At 34.7% G+C, this 19,844-nt stretch overlaps 1 protein-coding gene across 6 annotated transcripts in view; it reads left to right on the top strand.

The window, feature by feature from the left end:
* The window catches only part of ZBTB44 (zinc finger and BTB domain containing 44), an 80,438-nt gene extending 63,842 nt beyond the window's left edge, over positions 1-16,596 (top strand). For 2 of the 6 annotated variants that reach the window (XM_033098332.1, XM_033098327.1), the window contains 4 exons: positions 7,935-8,019; positions 10,627-10,739; positions 12,107-12,407; positions 14,676-16,596. In XM_033098332.1, the coding sequence (XP_032954223.1) occupies positions 10,724-10,739; positions 12,107-12,407; positions 14,676-14,958 (600 nt within the window). In that variant the 5' untranslated portion in view covers positions 7,935-8,019; positions 10,627-10,723 and the 3' untranslated portion in view covers positions 14,959-16,596. Of the gene's footprint in view, positions 1-7,934; positions 8,020-10,575; positions 10,740-12,106; positions 12,408-14,675 lie in introns of all 6 variants that reach the window. The other 4 variants (XM_033098330.1, XM_033098326.1, XM_033098328.1 and 1 more) reach the window with 3 other exon arrangements.
* The last annotated feature ends 3,248 nt before the right edge of the window (positions 16,597-19,844 follow it).

The raw sequence follows: 19,844 nt of genomic DNA, 5'->3' as shown, positions 1-19,844 counted from the left end.
AAATTCATGCATTTAAAGTGTATTCTTAGTGGTTTTTTTAGTATATTCACAGTTGTGCAACCATCCCCACAATCTAAGTTTATAACATTTTCATCACCCTGAAAAGAAACTGTACCACTTAGCAATGACTCCTATCCCTCACCTAGCTCTAGACAACCACTAATAAACTGTCTCTATAGATTTGCCCATTTTGAATATCTCATATAAATGCCATCATGCAGTATGTGGTGTTTTTTACTAGCTTCTGGCACTTACCATATTTTCAAGGTTTATCTATGTCATACCTTTCAAAGTTTTGAAATGTTTTTGCCAGTCACAGTCTCCAGGGCCAGTTCAGATAGACTAATCTCGCCTATGTTCATCTGCTCATTATAGTCTATTCCTCTTGTAGACAAGTGTCAACGCACTAGACAGATCATAGGAACAGATGTTAGAAGTCTAGAAAACAATTTAACCAGGGAACAATGACATCTAATTGGATAACCAAAATATTTCCCAAAGACCTTTTTCTGGGAAAACAAGCCCAACACTGAAGGCTCCAGTGAAATATTTCAGCTCAATTCAACATGAACTTACCTCCCAGCCAAGGGCATGTTATACCTCAAAAGGGATTTTAGACATGCACTCTATTATTGAGGTTCCTAGTGCAAGGCAATGGGAACTATAGCTGAATCTTGATGGGTCCTCCATTTCTGCCAGTGCCGTTACCAGCATCAACCCAGGAGCACATGTGTAATTAAACAAGTTGAGTTCATTGCTCATTTGCAACATGGGAGATCACATACCATGGGATCTTTAGGGCTTATCAGTAAGAGGGTTTTAGTAAGTACTTAGAGGATTTGGACTTGTGTTTAGGTGATTTTTAAGGAGGATTCAAGAAAGCGGGGTTTTCTCAAGACTGGTGATGTCAGAAAGCAGGGAGAATCCTATGATTGAGTATCTTAACAAATGCCTATAAAGACCAAAGTGGACCTAAAGCAGACTTGTATTAGCTACAGAGCAGGATATTGGCAGTTTTGTGATTGCATAGTGATCTTGTTCTTGTCTGTACTTAAACAAAATTATGTGTTTTGTCTCAGACCAGTGTGATCTGGTCTGATGTTGGGGTTCTGTGATACTGTTTTATGTCCAACAGGAAAATACCAGGACCTAGCTGTGAACACCAGGCACACTCATAAGTGTCAGTTTCAGTCCAGTTCCTAAATATTAGGGGCTACTTTTCTCTTCCTCAAGTAAGAAATGAGATACGGTATGTAAAACATTTAATTTAGAGCAGTGGCTGGCACATGGTAAATGCTTAGTAACTGATGGCCACTGTAATTATTTTTTACCACTATAAGAGTTTTTGTAAGTGTCTTACATACTTGATGGGTAGCAGCAGAAAACAGGATGCAGTTTAATGCCACAGTAGCTTTCATCCAGCAGTCTTGATTGGTACAGGAGAGTAGCATCTCTCTTGATAAGGTAGCACTTACCATATAAAGCTGGTTGTTTACTGTTTCATAAGGTGAGAGGGTTCTGTTCAGAATTCCTAGCCCTGATGACTATGAGAGCAGAATCCCTGTAGTGTAGAAAGGAAACTTCATTTTAATAATTTTAAGAAATACAACTGTCACCTCAGGAAAGTAATATTGTTGGTATATCCTGTCATTAAATCAGTTCAATTAAAATTCCAATTTATATGATTACTTTTGTTATTGGTAAAAACCATCATCTCAGGAAAAAGAGTTTATAAGATTTTTTTTTGCCGATATTTTTAAGTAATACAACACTATGTGTTATAATGTCCAGTCGATAGAATTCTAAAAGTATATTTTGTTTTAACTCTTAATTTAGCTTGGAGTGGTTTTTATTTTTATCTTTTGGTGCATTTAATAGCCATGGGCAAGAGGCGAATGCCCTTTGTTTTACTTTCCATGCTCCATATCCATCAAATTAGGGATCTAGAGGCCAAGCTTTAGATGATATTTTAGAATGTGGAAATAAATAACTTTGTTGTAAGAGAGACCTTCTGCTAGATGTATCTTGTACTCTGTTTTAGTTCTTTTTGACCAGCTTTTTAAGCAAACTCATGACAAGATCAGTCAAAAGCAGAATGGTTGTGTATTTTCTCCTTACCAAGACCTCATCCCCTCCTAGAAATATAGCTTACCTGATGGTGAGGAGCAATTGTCAGTTAGATCAGTCTTCCTGGCTGGCCTTACTCACACTTCCAGCCTTTTTTTGCAAGTCTTTGCCTATAGGTTTTAATATTGGCTGTATTCTGAATATCTGCAGAATATTGCTATAAAGTAGTTTTTTATGTGTGTCCATGGTGACCAGTTCCAAATATTGGGATTTTTCCACTTTTTATCCTAGGACAGATTGAAATATTAGTTCCCTTTTCTTTAAGGAAAAAAGTGAGAATGGGAAGACACTAACAAGTGAACAGCTATTTCTTATACTGCAGCATTATCTGGCCCTCGAACCCACAGCTGAATTAAAAACAAATCAGAAGGATCAGGAATAAGTTGAATATGTAGGCACAGGGGAAAAGCCTAAATGTCTTTGACAGTAAGGGAAAGAGAAAAAGAAAAGGCATACATAGAAATCCTAAGCACATACCAGTAAGGGTGAGATGGGGTGGGGGCAGGAAGAATGGGGGTACAGTTGAGGATGAATGTAAATGCATATAGTCTTACCTCCTTTCGAAAACCACTGTCAGTGTATTAGAACATAGTGTAATAATTGGTGTTCTTGATTTTCATGAGTCATCAAGAAACGGAAAAAAAACAACTATCATTATTTAAGAAATCAAGGCAAAATATAACCCTGTCACAAAATTTCTAGTACAAATAATTTAATAAATAAAGTAAGTTTGAATGCGTTAAAAAGGGATTAAGTTAGTGTTTTGGACAATTTTTCTTAAGTGGAAAATGTATTCATTTCCTAATAATGTCAGCTAATTGAAGTGTTCCAAAGGGGAAAGCTGAAGTATTAGATTGCAAATATTCATTGGAAGGAAATTTCACCCTATGTATCTATTAACAGATGATATTTATTAAAATATACATGGTGTTGACAAGCTGTTATAATTAGCACATTTTAGTTTCCATTAAAATATTGCAACCAAAAATTGCTTGCTGTTAATGGACTACACAGCTTCAGCAGCTCAGATTTGTTCATTTGGTGCAGCGCAGCTTATTTGCATATGGTAAAGACATTGGCAGAGTTCTGTACCTGATAAGAACAGGCTAGGCTGTTTAGATCTACCCTCCCACTAAAAACAACAGTATGATTTTTTTTAAGGCACTTAAAAGTGTTTGAAGAGTTGGTTAGGGTACTGCCAGGTTGATTTTAGGGGGACAGCCTGCCCCAGAGAGGTAAGTAGATATCAGAACACTAAAACCAGTGTTTCCCTAAGACATTTGCTAAACTATAAATGGGCTTTGGTTCATCAACTCAAAGAGGGAACTAGAAGTCAAGGCCCAGAGGATATGAAAGTTGTGAAATCTTAGAGAAGTTGCTCCACACATTAAGTAGGGACCCCTAAGTTCTATAACAGGAGAACTAAACCTGCTCTGCTTCCTCCCAACTCCAGGAGACTATAGAAACAGCTGCCTTGGCAATTGGCAGACTAGAATTTTAAAAAGCAGAAAGGAAGAAACACATCTCTGAGAAGTTGTGGCCACCAGCCAGCCCTCTTGCAGATTTATATCTTAATTATTTCTTGCACAAGTAGGCCAAGGAATCTCAGTGAGTTTGGTTTAGCAGTGACCTCCAGGAATCTAGCAGAAGCAAACATTAAGCTCCGAAAAGGGGCATATTCATCCTAACCTTAGCAAGTCAGTCCCTTACAAACCATTTTCAAGGGCCATAGCTCACTGTCAAAAACACACAAGGAAACGTAGCAGAAGAGAACCAACTGGAAAATAAATAAATTGGCACAGCTAATTGTCATAGGTTTCTACACACAGATATATATAAATAAATATCCTTACTATGTTTAGCAAAATAAACAAGCTTGAATAATAGTGTCAGAGAACAGTAAAATAAAAAATGATATAGCAGATTTGAGGGGAAAAAAACAAGTAGGACTTTTAGAAAAGAAAAAAAATGACCAAAATAAAAAAACTCAGTCAACATTTTCGCAGTAGATTGGACTTAGCAAAGAAGAGAATTGGTGAATCAGAAAATAAATTAGAAGAAATCACCTGAATGCTGCACAGAGACTGTATTAGCATTCTCCAGAGAAACAGAACTAATGGGCTATATATAAATATATAGAAAAAGATTTATTAGGAGGGATTCACTGACATGATTATAGAGAATGAGAAGTTTCACAATTTTCCATCTGCCAACTGGAGGCAGCTGGTGGTGTAGTTCCAGTCCAAACCCAAAGGCCTGATGGTATAAGTCCAACAAGTCCAAAGGCCCGAGAACCAGGAGTATTGATGTCCAAGAGCAGGAGATCGATATCCCAGCTCAAGCAGGGAGAACAAATTTGCCCGCCTACCTTTTGTTATGTTTGGTCCACGGATTGGATGATCATCTTTACTCAGTCTACAGATTCAAATGCCAATTTTTTCCAGAAACACCCTCACAGACACACTAAGAGATAATGTTTTACCAGCTCTGTGGGCATCCCTTAGCCCAGTCAAGTTGATACATAAAATTAACCATCACAGAGACAATGGTAGAGACTACAGTGCAGAAAATTAGGGCTATGGACAAGACAAACGTAGGTTTGATGGAAGTCCTACAAGGAGAAAAGAGAATGGCTGAGAATTTTCCAGAATTGACGAAAGACACCAGTCCATGCATTAAAGGCCAGCAAAATCCCAAATAAGTAATAAAAGAAACACAAACCTTAGACACAGAGACAATTCAGAAAAAAATTTTTAAAAATGGCTTTACCTTCAGAATGTCTGCCTTTTTATAACATCAGAAGCCAGTGGAATGATTATCTTCAGTATGCTGAAAGAAAATACTACCAATCTAGATGTCTACACACAGTGAAAATATCTTGCAAGAAAGAAGATGATAACATATTTACAATGAAATACTACTCAGCCATAAGGAAGGGTGAAATACTGCCATTTGTGACAACATGGATGGATCTTGAGAAAATCATGCTAAGCAAAATAAGACAGGAAAAGACAAAATACGTATGGTTTCACTCATGGGGTATATAAAACAGAAAGCAACAAACAAAAAGAAAGTCATAGACACAGATAACAGTATGGTGGTTACCAGAGGAGTGGGGAGGGGAGGATGAAGAGGGTAAAGGGAATCAAATAGATGGTGATGGAAGGAGACTAGACTGGGTGGTGAGCACACAATGCAAAATACAGCTGACATGTTATAGAATTGGTCACTTGAAACTCATAAAATGTTATTAGCCAATCTCACCCCAAGAATGAAGGTGAAATAAAGACATTTTCAAAGAAACCAAAACAATTCATCAGCAGCAAATCATCACTAAGGAAATTCTTAATTGGTACATACTACAGAGGAATATGTTACTTGGCTATAAAAAGGAATGAAGTCTTGCCATTTGTGACAACATCAATAGACCTAGAGGGTATTATGCTAAGTAAAATAAGTCAGAGAAAGACAAATACCATATAATACCACTTATACGGTATGTAGAATCTAAAAAAACAAATGAACAAACAAAACAGAAACTCAGATACAGAGAACAAATTGATGGTTGCCAGATGGTAGGGGCTTGAGGGGAATAGGTGAAAAAGGTGAAGGGATTAAGAAGTATAAACTACCAGTTATAAAAACAGTCACAGGGATATAAAGTACAGCATAGGGAATATAGCCAATAACATTGTAATAACTATATATGGGGTCAGGTGGGTACTAATCAGGGTGATCACTTTGTAAGTTATATAAATGCCTAATCACTATGTTGTGCACCTGATATATATAATAATACTGTATGTCAACTGTAATTGAAAAAAATAGGTGACTGATTTCTAAAGTAAGCAGTAAAAAAGAATAGGAAAGGATTGTGTAATTTCCAAACTAATAAAAGGGGAGAAATGGAATGATTATCGTCACTTGTATTCAACAAGCTGATTCTGAAACATACAAAGAAATGCAAAAGGCCAAGAATAGCTAAGATATTCAGGAAGCAGATGAACAGGGTGAGAAGATTTGCTCTACCTGATACCAAGATTTATTATAAAGCTGTGGTAACTACAGTTTGGCATTAATGCAAGTACAGACAAGCAAACGGAACTAGTAGAAAACCTGGAAACACCCCTGCGTTTAGAGCACTGCAAAGCAGAAAAGATGGGTTTTTCAATAAATGTTCAGTCACAAAATCAACTTCAGGTGGATTAAAGAAAAGACCTAAATGTCAAGGAAAAAATATAAATCTTTCGTAAGATAATTTGAGATAGGGAAGGATTTTAAAAACACCACCAAGAAGCCATAACCATAAAGGAAAAGACTAATAAATTCAATTAAATTAAAACTTTTGGTTATCAAAAGAAATAATTAAAAAGATAAGCCGTAGAAGAGGGAAAAATACTTGTAACACGTATCACTGACAACGGGCTTGTATCAGAAATATGAAAAGAACTCTTATAATAAAAAGCAAACAACTGAATAACAAGACTTAAACAGGCATTTCCCAAGATGGGACTCAATAAACATATGAAAAGGTACTCAGCCTCATTAGTAATGAGGCAAATGAAACTCGAACAGTGAAATACTGCTACATACCCACCAGATTGGCAAAATTTCAAAAATCTGATAATACCAAGTGTTTGTGAGGAGGTAGAGCAAAAGAGCTCACACTACGTGTAGTCATGTAAATTTAGTATAATCACTTTGGGAAAGAGTCTGGTATTTTCTAATAAAGTCAAAGATAAACACACCCTGTGATCCAGCAATTCCATTCTAAGTATAGATACCCTAGAAAAAAAACATGCCTATATGCATTAAGTTACTTACACAAAGAATATTCCCAGTAGCATTGTCCATAACAAACTGTCAATCCAAAGTGAAATGGGTAGATTATAAATATCATACAGCAATTTTTAAACTTACACTAGGTAAGTTTAAACAACATGGGTAAGTCTACAATCTTGAAGGAAAGAAGCAAGATATAAGAATACATGCTATGTGACTCAATTTATATAAGTTTACAACCAGACAACACTAAAGTGTATCGTTTCTGGTGACAGTGGCAGACTTTCCCTTAAAGGGCATGATAGTAAGTTTTTAGACTTAACTGCCACTTTGTCTCTGTTGAAACCTCTATGACTCGACTCTGCCACTAGTGTAAAAGCAGCCATAGACAGTACGTGCCTGTGTTCCAGCAAAAACCACTTCTAGTTTCTGGGTACATGTATTTGAGATAAAATTGCTTTTAAAAAGAAGGGAGACAAGAAAAAAAGGAATGGAATGCTTACCAGAAAGGACAGGATAAGGGTTACTTCTTGGAAGGAGGGCTTTGTGATCAGGGAAGGGTGAATGGGAACTTCTGGGAGGCTGGCAGTGTTTCAGGGACTTGTGTAGAGCTCACACAGGTGTTCACTTTATAGCTATCTTCACTATGTAAAAATTGTATGTCCAATAAATAAGTTGTATGTCACAAATAAGTAAAAAAATAAAAACTGATTGTTACATGTAATTTTATGTGAATTTTTGTTTAGTTTACATTTGAATTGCTCTGCTTGTTTCTAAAATTTGTATCAAAGAAATATTGAAAGAATTTAAGTAGTAATACAAGGCTGTTGTCTTACATATGATTTTTTAAATCACATAAACATTTAATTAACATAAAAAAGTAAAATATAGAACACTTAGTTTTGATTAGTAATTCAGGATATACCTATACATTAGTCTGTGTTTAGAGGCTTGGAGATAGAGCTTGCAATTAATGCCTTGTCTTATTTACCTCACAATATTGACAACTGTCCTCTTCTTTGCAGGCTCAGTAGATGAAGGCGTCACCGAAGGGTTACCTACACTTCAGAGCACTTCTAGCACTAACGCTCACCCAGATGAGGATGATCGGTTAGTACCAACATAGTGTGTCGTTTTCTTGTAGGGGCTATGCTTGCAGCTCTTAAATTTAAGCATTTTATCTGTGAATTATATAAGTTTATTGGGACCTCACTTCAGTACATTTTTCAGAGTAATGAGGTAGCATCATCACATAAATCAGCTCACTTATGCGAGCGTTTTTTGGCATTTCCAAAACCGCCCAGTCCCATCACTATAATAGTATTTATATCAGAGGTTGGCAAACTATGGACCACAGGCTAATTCCAGCCCACCAACCTTTATTTGTAAATCATGTTTTATTGGAACACAGCCGCACTCATTTGTTACATATTGACTGTAGGTCGCAGAGTTGAATGAAACAGAGATCCTGTAAGTAAAAAATATTTACTTACCCAACCCGCTACAGAAAATGTTTGCCAAACCCTCATCTATACCCATAATTCCCAAGTCATTATCTTCAGATTGACCGTCTCTGCTTGATTATTTCCACATAGATGTATCAGGGGCATTTCAGAATTAACGTGGCCGAGACAAAAATGCAAACTTCTAACTGCCCTTCAAAGCCCGCTCCTCCATCCAGTCGTTCCCATCTCCGTGAACAACATCGTCACCCCCGACATTTCTCACGCAGCGTCTCTGGGAATTATACGTGATCCTTTTTTCCCTCACCACTCCCCGTTGCCCCTCCCCGTATTTAATCCTTAAGCAAGTCCTGTCAGCCCTCCCTCTAAAACATATCCTCCACCAGTCCACCCCTCTTCTACTACCACCACCTTAGCCCAAGTCACCACCATACTTTGCATTGACTACTGCAGTGGCCTTCAGCTGGTCCCTGATTTCATCCTACCCCTACTCCAGTCGTTCTCCATGTAACAGCTAGAATGATCTTTTTATTTTACTAAGTCAGGTTATGTTGCTGTTCTAAACCATAAATTCTAAATTTTTCCTATAGATTCATACTTCAAATCTAAACTCCTGGTTAGGCCTTTTCAAGCCCTATATGACATGACTTCTGCCTAACTCCCTTCAGACCATTCTTGCATGGTCTGAAGCCATATAGATAGATCTCCTTTCAGTTCCTAGAAGAGTCCATATTTGCTTCTGCTTTTGGATCTTTCTGCCATGTAGGGCCTTTACTCTCCCTGAAATGCTTTCTCCCTTGATTTTTACATTGTTGGCTCCTTCTTGACCTTCAGATCAATGTCTAGATGTCAATTCTCAAGGAAGCTTTTCCTGACCACCAGTCCAAAGTAAAGCAGTATCAGTCACTCTTGGATCACCCTGTTTTAATTCTCTATTCTGATAATTTTCTTGAGTTATTGTATGTCTGACCACTGAATATGGATTCCACTGAGTTAGTAACTCCTCACAGACAGTCCAGGACAGACCTAAAAACTGTTATTTGTTGAAAACTTGAAGGATTCAAAGAACTCAAACAAGGTGTATTCTTGAATAGCTAAACCTTAATAGAGCAGGTTATGTACCAGAGTCATTTAAGTAAATTAATTAAGGTGTAAACAAATGGAAATGTGCCTAGATTCCTTAATTTCAAACATTAATGCAGTTGTCTTGTTCTATACCAGATACTGTGCTGAGGAGTGGAGATACTAGAGACGAAATATGTAGCCCTTGCCCTCAAAGAGATCAAACCATTTAAGGGGGAGGGAGAGAGGTTGAAGATAAGTAAACAAATCTGCAGAGGGTTCTGTTACTCTGCATAGAAGGATACCTACTTAAGCCACTGGTGAATCAAAGGCTTCTCAGGAGGAGGAGGTGACTTTGCTACAAGTCATGAGATGAAATGACTAGGTGCTATCTAGGCAAAGAAGGTAGCCTAATAGAGGAAGTTAAATGTACAAAAGCACAGCATTGAGAGAGAACTATTAGGAGGAACTGCTTGGTATAGGTTATATCTGGGGAGTATGACAAGATATGAGGCTGGAAAAGTCCACAGAACCCAGATGAGGAGTGCCTTGCAAAGGGGTTTAGACTTTCTTCTGAAGATAACAGTGAACCGTTGCAGGAGTTTAAACTGGGGGCCGATTGAAACAGTTAAGAGGGCTTTAGGGCTAAAAGAGAGGGTGTTGTTAATTCAACCTTGTATTGATGAAGGCCAAAATTAAAACACTGGTCAGAAGGAAAGGGTTAGAAAGATTAAGGATATGGTCAAATATATGGTGATGGAAGGACAACTGACTCTGGGTGGTGAACACATAATGCAATATACTATAAATTATGTATTATAGAATTGTACACTTGAAACCTATGTAGATCAAACCTATGTTGACCATTGTCACCCCAATAAATTCTAATTTGAAAAAAAGAAAGATTAAGGATACCTTAGGTAAAATCGTTTATGATATATTAAGTGGCCTTATGTCCTTGCTTAACTTAAGATGGTGGACCTTCTGGACAATAATGTTTTTCATATTGCTGTAAATGAAACATTAAAACAGTTTCAAAAAGTCTTTAAGTGTTTTTTCTTTTGTTCATTTCAAGTTGTGTAGAAGTATTTATTCAACTTAAAAATCAGAGTCTGGTTGCCCTCTTTGGTCTGTTTTTTAGATTGGAAAATGTTCAGTATCCCTACCAACTCTACATTGCTCCTTCTACCAGCAGTACAGAACGGCCAAGTCCAAATGGTCCAGACAGACCTTTTCAGTGTCCAACTTGTGGGGTGCGATTCACCCGTATTCAGAACCTAAAACAGCACATGCTCATCCACTCAGGTAATGTCATCTTCCCTATTATAGTGTAAATGAGTACTCTAAAACATTTTATTTTGGAATCCCAATTAAAAATAAAAAACAGGTGTAATTGAGTTAAAAATATATATATAGTTCTGGGAAGTCAAATGAGAACAGATGGGTCTAAGTCTATTGCTGAAATGGGACAGTGTCAGAAAGCTGTTTGCTTAATACATTTTCCATTGGCATAAGCATTCTGATTAAAACTTAGAGCAGTGTATGTGTGTAATACGTAAATTAAAAAGATACTGGATATATTAGGTGTATTGTATATATATGAGGTAGAAAAGCACGTATACAGATGGTAGAGCAAATGGGGTTAACAAGGTATATATTAGATTCCTTTGTATGTAAGTTTGAAATTATTTCCAAATAAAAAGTTTTTAAAAATTTAGTAATAATAATTTTAATTCTGCAATCCTGAATTTCTCTGTAGCTAGTTAGCTCTGTAGTATTTATTTATTTATTTATTTATTTTAGTATGAAAGAGATTTTGAATAAATAATGTGTAAAACAGATTTGAAACTTAAGTTCAGTGATCACATAAAGGCAACAGAAGTCTTGTGGGTAAAACACTGATCTCTGATAAGAAATCTTTGCTGTTGTTTTCAGCTGTGTTATCATCTCATTTTCCTCTTCTTTAGATAGGTCTAATAGTCCCTTTGACCAACACCAATTCTCTATGACTTTGTTAACTCAACAGATTGTATTTTGAAGGTTTTATAATTTTTTTGCCAAAACTGTGATAGTGAATTGGAGGAGACCATTAATATAATTTATAATTCATTAATTTCTACATATTTTTTCTATCACTGTTACATTAAATACCCAAAAACCCAAGTCATCAAATGATAGTTCTGTCACGATCATTAATTATGTTCAGAGATGTTAGAATTTTTTTTTCTCTCATTTCTCTTTGAGATAGGGGAGGAAGAGTTAGGTGCTGATCATTTTCACATCTTTTCAATATAAACCTCATTACTTTAATGAAATGAAATAAATGTGATACGGGGATCTGAGTTCCGTTTAAATACTGTGGGTAAATTATGTTTTCAAGTCTGTGAAATAGATAATTTAGAAGGGTATTCAAAAATCAATTTGAGTATATGTTACCTAGTTTACTCCACCCCCTCTTGCCCTTGTGGTTTTTTTAAAGCACTTTTTTTAAAAGTGCTTCTTATGTTCTATACTTTTTCTGAGATAATGAATTGGAATTTATTTTTAGTGGTAATTTTTGTATTTTCAAATTCATCTATTGCTGCAAAATTATAGTTCAGAAATTTGTGAGGTTTATGACCTTTCAGTTGATTTTGTTTTTAGATAATATTTCCTTTTGCTTTATTTTATAGGAATTAAACCATTTCAGTGTGACCGCTGTGGGAAGAAGTTCACCAGGGCTTACTCGCTAAAGATGCATCGCCTAAAGCATGAAGGTAAACGCTGTTTCCGGTGCCAGATATGTAGTGCCACTTTCGCTTCCTTCGGGGAATATAAACACCACATGAGGGTTTCCCGGCACATTATCCGCAAGCCTCGGATTTACGAGTGCAAAACATGTGGCGCCATGTTCACCAACTCTGGAAATTTAATCGTGCACCTGAGGAGTCTGAACCATGAAGCGTCAGAGCTAGCAAACTACTTCCAGAGCAGGTGAGGTGCACAACGAAAACTGAACCAGGAAAACTGCTTTTTCTAAACTCTCTTTTCCTGCTTTTAGGGCAGCCTGCTGTGTTTTTATCAGGTTGCCAGGTAATCAGTAACATTCCTTTTAAATTCCCACTGTCCATACTCTGATCTCCTGATCTGATAAAATTTTGCTGAATCTTCTAAGTATATACAATTAAAAATATTACAGTTGGAATTAGAAATCTTTTCCTACAGGAGTAGACTACTTATCCACTTGGGGGTTTTGTTTTTATAATATGAAGTTAAAATAATTCTGTAGTGGATCTTAAATGACCTTATTGGAAAATTTACCATGTCAGATGATACTTAATGGTATTGGATTACTTCAGACTCTTTGGACGTTAATAAAATTCTTAACCACTTCTCTCTCTTTTCTTTAAATTTTATATAAAGGAATATACAATAAGAGAGAAAATTTAATAGGAGTTACGTATAATGGATTATTTATTATTTAGATCAAATGAAGTTTTCATTTTTTCTTTCTGCTTAAAGCTTCATGCTTTTACTATTAATAATTTAAAATAGAGTTACCTTTCTGATTTATGGTATATCCAAGGAAATCAGGTTCTAGTTCCAGCTCTGCCACTAATTGCTGTTATGATTGAATATGTCACTTGACAGATGAAGAAGCTTGAAAGTTAAAGATAAAATGTAAGCTTTAAAGGTGATTTCTAAGGTCTCACCTAGATATAAAATTCTATTGTCTATTTTTAATACATCTATAGGAATCCTTAGTTTCTTATAAAATGAAATCTTAATTTTAAACCACTTTTATTTTTTAATAAATTCCAGTTTATTCCTGGGTAGATTTTGTTTTTCTCTTCAAATCAGACATTCATTTTGTTTAATGTAATCATTTCTAACTCTGAGTGTCTGCTTGTCATTATCACAAAGCTTAAGTTATACTTGTCATATGAAACATTGTTCAGGACTAAAATAGTGTCTCAGTTAACCACTCCTATTGTCTGTTGTATCTTCCCTATACACAGCTCTTTATTCTCCACTCCTCTTGTCTAACACCTGAAGACTTTTTAGAAAATATAAGACATCTTAAATTGCTTTGTATTGAGCAGATTTTAATTTTTTTATTAATACTTGACAAATTATAAAACAACCTTACTCAGTATGTTAGTTGTTGACATTCCTGGTATTATGAAGCAGTAAAAATTTAAAGCACCTAAAATAAGACTTATTTCATAATGTTTGTTTTAACTACCAAAATACTTACAGTAGAAAATTTAGAAAACAATAAAGAAGTTTAAAATATAAGAAATTAAAGATCTTTTCTGATTTCACCACTCAGGAATAATGTCCACTGTTGTTAAAATTTTGGCATATTTTACTGTCCACATTCAGTAATCAAATTTAATTGCTGTATCAATAGAATATTAAATACTTTCAATATCAATACATTAAATACTTTCTGAGGACTAACATGTAACTAATCTCGTGGCATTCATTTCCAAATACTGATTCAAAAATAAATATTACTCTTTTCATAGACCAAATTTAATAGCAGGACACACATAAATTAGTTTTTTATATTTCTCTATATCGAAGATTTTGCATAAGGTCACTTATGCGTAAGGATTTAGTTTCTTAACTAACATTCAGGAAGTAAAGAAACTAGGTTTATATACTTTTTAATTAGTGTGTAATTCAAGAAAGGTTAAGCACAAATTATTCAAATGGTCTTTGCTTAAGTGAGCATGCTAATTGCATTTGTTTTGTATACAGAAACTCTTCTACATAAAACAAGACTATTTAGGTGCCCAAGGTGCCACTGAATTTTATCTGTTGGTGGTGGTGAGGGTTGATATACTTTGGTTCTAATGTATGGCTTTGGTTCATATTTAGCCCTTTTGCCTCGATGGTTGGATATATCCGAATGAATATATCCAAAATTTTTATACATCAAAATAATGTCATTTATATACAAAACAGTTCAAATTGTTATTAAATGCATAAAATAGTCAAAATAGCAACTTTTTGTTTTTTGTGGCTATCTGACACATTTTGAAAAAAAAACCTTGAAATCAGTTAATGCAGCAAAAGAGTTAAGAAAGTTTAGAAGTTGAAAATTCCTGAGTTTAATCTTCATTCAAGGATCATCATTCAAGAATTAGAAAAATGAAAACTCCCAATCCTGTTTTACAAATCAGGTCTTTTTATGTGTCTTACTTAATACTGGTTTGAAAGTTAACTCCATTTCATCCTTTGCCTCTTATCTAGTGATTTCCTAGTACCGGACTACTTAAACCAGGAGCAAGAAGAGACCCTTGTTCAGTATGATCTTGGAGAACACAGTTTTGAAAGCAACTCCTCTGTTCAAATGCCTGTAATTTCACAGGTCTCCTCAACCCAGAATTGTGAAAGCACTTTTCCCTTGGGGTCTCTTGGTGGGCTGGCAGAAAAGGAGGAAGAAATGCCAGAGCAACCAAAGACCAGTGCTTGTGCCGAGACTCCCGGAGGTGACCCCCCGAAATCAGAGCTGTCTTCTGTAACTATTGAGTAATTTCATGGTTTGGCTTCATTTTTGGTTTTTGGAAAGTGCCTGTGCTTGGTCTTGTACATTTAAATTTAGTTCAATTTTTTTAAAGAAAAAAGGGTTTGGGAAGGAATTTCCCTTTTTTACTTTGTAAACCCTGCAACTGATGTTTTATTTTTTATGACTGAGAGATTGCTTCTGTAAGTTCACAATAACATTATGTTGAAACATAATAGATGCTATAAGACTTAAGGAGAACCAGTTGACTTAAAACATATATCAGTTTCTCCTTCCATTGTTAAAAGTAGGCTAATAACAGATTATTAGGTAAAGAAGAAATCAGATCAATATTGACCTTCCTGAGATGAAACGGTACACCAGAAACAAATTGTTAAAAAGAATTTGACAAATGGCCCAAATAGATATTTGCTCCTATACACAGGACGTTGTACAATATTTTGTAAAGCCTGTTGTTTTTGGAAGTATTTAAGGTAAGCTTTCTTAAAAATTATTCGGGTAAATACTGCTGAAATCCAACATACTCCTTTTTTTTTTTTTTTTTTTTTTTTTAAGCTTTATCATTTTTATTCTGATTTTTTTCATAGTGAAAATTTGATACTGGGGTAGGCAGTCCCTGTACCTTATAGTACTACTCATTCAAATAATCTTTCTTCTATAAAAGAAGACAGAGAACCATGATTGAGAATAGTCAAGCTGTGCATGGGGTGACCAGGAATGGAGAATGTAGTGTGTAAATCCCAGCTTCATAGGAACTCTAATACTGCTTTTCTGGCTGAAATTGTTATTTACCTGGTATTTGAATGTTAATGCCTGACTAATTATGTCACTGCCAAAATCAGTTTTCCTCTTGCCCCATTGACAATACTTTCACTTGCATATACTGGCGTGATATTATATAAAGGAAAAATATTGGAGATAGTCTATATTTCATATGTAGGTTTATGTATTGTTGGGGATGTTTTTATTGTGCTGTTTTGGACAAAATAAAGAATTCTCTATTAAGGCTACATTCTTAACCCAACTAAGATTGTTTATAAAAACCCCATATGACAGTGAAACATTGTCCTTGTTCTAAAAAACTTTTAACTATTGCCAAGTTTATTAAAAGTAGTTCGTGTAGTTTTTACACAATGTAAGCAATAATGTAAAAGATGAGAAAAGCCTATAAAATGATCTCTGACTCATAAATCTGGGGGAAAATATTAAGACTAAAGAAAAACTGAAAACCTTGAATTAATGAGTTTCACCTCTTTTGCTGCTAAAAAATGAAACTTTCTTTTTTAGTTGAAATTTATGATACTCTAGGCTGGAGTATACTTTTCATCTAGTGCCATTTACAGTATCAGTTTGATCCTAAATATTCATGAGTTCATGAACAATGAACTTTTGGGTAACTTTTATTTATATATATATATATAAACTTTAATAATTATGAAAGCACCTGATTCAATCAGAAAAAAGAAATAAAATATACTTTCTTATTCAACACACAAGATCTGAATTTTGTCCAGGTGCTAGACCTTAATGATAAAATATAGTTTTAAGTTTTAGTGATTTAATTGTTCCATTTTTTAAAATATGCTAATTCTGTCATTTATTTTGCCTCCTACAAATGGAAAGAAAAGGAAAGGAAAGTCATTGAGGAGTTTTAGGCTAATGTTCTTTCTGTCTCTTTCCACATTCTGCTGTCTTTTACTTGCTTCCAACTCCTTATGTCCCTCATGAGCCTGGTTTTACCCCTTTGCTCTCAAACGTGGGTGTATTACCTTCAGGAAAGTCAGCATAGACAGGCTATGATGGGCTTCCACCGTTTATGCATCTTTACTAACAGGGTTGAATTACTTTGTGCAACAGATTGGTACTTACTAGTAATGGCACTGCTGTGTCTCAACTGGAAAGGTCAGGAGTTTTTATTTTTAATGTCATATATATTCTTTGAAAACTGTTACGCCTACCAATAGATAAATGTCAAAGTTAATGTAAAATCTTATATGGACAAGACACAGAATAGGCAAAATTATGACCAGCAATTGTTGTTGCCTTCAGTTTTAAGAGTTACTAAAAAAAGAAGAAGAAAAAGGAAGGAAGAAAATAAGGAAAGAAATAGGGCTAAAGAAATGTATTAGAATCATTTGGGGATTTGTTGACTGAAAGTGTTTAGCGCACCTCCTGTCCTGAGACCTCTACATTAAGAGAGCCTTGCACAGTTTTGGCAGTTCTGAGGTGTTCTGTGTTCTCACAATATAGAATTACCACCACTGGCTATTCTTTCTCAAATGGAAATTTTACATTTTCATTGGTAATTACAATTGCACAGATTTCCAAGTTATATGAAAAATTTAAATGCAGTACTGTGAAAATGCATACTTGGTTAGTTGTCTACTTCCCAAATCTTACCAATACAGTTAACTAATTAATATCCAACAGAGTCCTTCCTTTTTTCTGTTTCAAGGAGGCTCTGCATTTTTCTTGTTACACGGTTTAAGGATATTTAGCTTACAGATCTGTTTTAGGAAACGAAGCTGCAAGGGATAACTGTATATAGTGTTACTTAGATTTATTTAAAGTTCACTAAGAAAGGGATGTTTGGATATATACTTTTTACCAAAATATATGGAAAACATTGCAAAGAAATGAAAGGCAGTTACATTATCTTATTCATTAGAAACTACCAGTATAACTAAACATTAAAAATTCCAGGTTAAAATACTTAAGCATAGCTGTCTTAAGTCCCATGAGGGTAACTGTGATATTTAAGGGCTTAAATTTTAGAATACAGGATAAGTTGCCTTTTTTAAACCAAGTATTTTATACAAGAAAAACATTTATTTTCCATTTTTAAACTACCAAATAGGTATGATATACTTTAGAAATGAGCAAAGATATTTGCCATGATATTGGATATACACTTCCTGCAGTCTTTCTTTGCATTTTTAAGGGTGTATTCTAACAGTGGAGGCATCTACCGTGTTTCCCCGAAAATAAGACCTAGCCAGACAGTCAGCTCTAATGCATCTTTTGGAGCAAAAATTAATATAAGATACGCTCTCATATTATAGTAAAGTAAGACCAGGTCTTATATTAATTTTTGCTCCAAAAGACACATTAGAGCTGATTGTCCGGCTAGGTCTTATTTTCGGGGAAACATGGTAGCCTATCAGTGATTGTACTAATTCAGAAACAGAGGGATTAATATTGGTTATTTTTTTGAATTTTTAAGTTTTTTATAAAGGGGAGCAGATGGAATTTGTCACCCACCAATATATTTAAATGGATTTTTCTTAATTTGAATTTCAAGTAATCTTAATTTCTATCTCAAGTAATTAGTTATACATTTAGTACATTACCAGCTTCTAAAATTCTCAATTTCAGTGAGACAGAGTACTAAAAACTAAAATGTCTTACATTTTAACATTTCAGCAACCATTCTGGTTTACAGTAATTTGGTTCCATGTTATGACATATGCCCTTTGGCTTTTAAAACAAACAAAAAACCTTCCATTATTGTTAAACTATTTTTATCAAATGGAATGGACTAATTCGGACATCTAATGTACTTCTCATCAGTAACTCTGTTACCTTCTAACTACTGAGCCAGTCGTTCCCGATGTATAAATGGTTCTCTGAAAGCCTTTGAAAGCTGTATTATCTTTCAGTCTTTTCTCTTATTTTTTATTCTTGTACTTACCTTATGCTAAATAGAGGCCACTCACCTAGTTTAGTGGCTTGTATTTTGAAGATTCTCAGATCATATTTTAGTCTCTTTTAACGTTGTAGTCCCAGAAAAATACATTACCATATGGTAATTTGTACTAGTATACCACATGGAGAGAATTATTCTTATTACTTGATGAATGAACAGTCCTAAAATTGTAATATTTAACTGAAAGGAGTTTGAGATTTGAGGAATGGATGAAGAGAATTAGATACTTTCATGCAGCACTTACTCTATTTTCACTCATCTGCAAAATGTGAAGTTATAACTGAAATCTACATCCAAGTGAGGGAGAATAGTTTTCTAGATGTTAATATTAATTGGGGAAGGGGGACTAGTAAAGTTTGCTTTGGAAGAGACCCATAGTTGCTAAAAGGTAATAAATGTGGTTTTTTTCACTGTAAGTTATTGACATAAGATACTTTATTTATAATATATTTAGATTTTGAAAGTTACTGAGAGGAGAATATATAGAAACTTGATTTTCTTTTCTGAAGCAGTGAAACAAAATTGGAGAAAGCTCTGTTATAGTAAACACATCTATGAGGAATGTTTATCACTAAACATAGACCTTTAAGCTAAAATCGTCAAAATTTAAATTAAGTTATTCCTTACTTTGCCTATACCCATTTTTATCTTTCCGTTTCTTGACAGAATGTGGTGACAATAGAGTATTTTTTTATTTGGAAAGCCCTCAGCAAGACACTATTGCCAAAAGCAATAATGGTTCAGATTAAACAAAGAAGTAGAATTGAACCGATTTCTAGGTTTAACTAAGGAACAGACACTCTATGGATATTTCATTTTTAGATTATAAATGTGTTGAGATTTATTAATGGGGAGTTAAGTCTATGTCAGATTATGGGAAGAAGACTCTTGGTGACATCATAGTTGTACTTTACTTCATACTAAACTAATAGATATTCCATTACGTCATAGTGATTATATTTTTGTGATAGAAAAAAATAATAGATCCATGTCTTTACAAATAGTCTCTGCAGAGATGTCAGGCAATGTTATCGGAATCTTATTTTGGCAGTATCCGAAAATGAGACTGCCTTAGTTTGTGTTATTTTAATTAAGTAAGCTCCCTCTGTATAGGACACAGGCCAGTTCCAACTAATACCAAGGTTCCTGTTTACATAGTAGTTTACAGAGAATTTAAGAGTTCAAACCA

Source organism: Rhinolophus ferrumequinum, chromosome 25 (genome assembly GCF_004115265.2).
Source record: "Rhinolophus ferrumequinum isolate MPI-CBG mRhiFer1 chromosome 25, mRhiFer1_v1.p, whole genome shotgun sequence".
NCBI classification, from domain to species: Eukaryota; Metazoa; Chordata; class Mammalia; order Chiroptera; family Rhinolophidae; genus Rhinolophus; species Rhinolophus ferrumequinum.
This window is presented reverse-complemented; position numbering and strand designations above follow the sequence as displayed.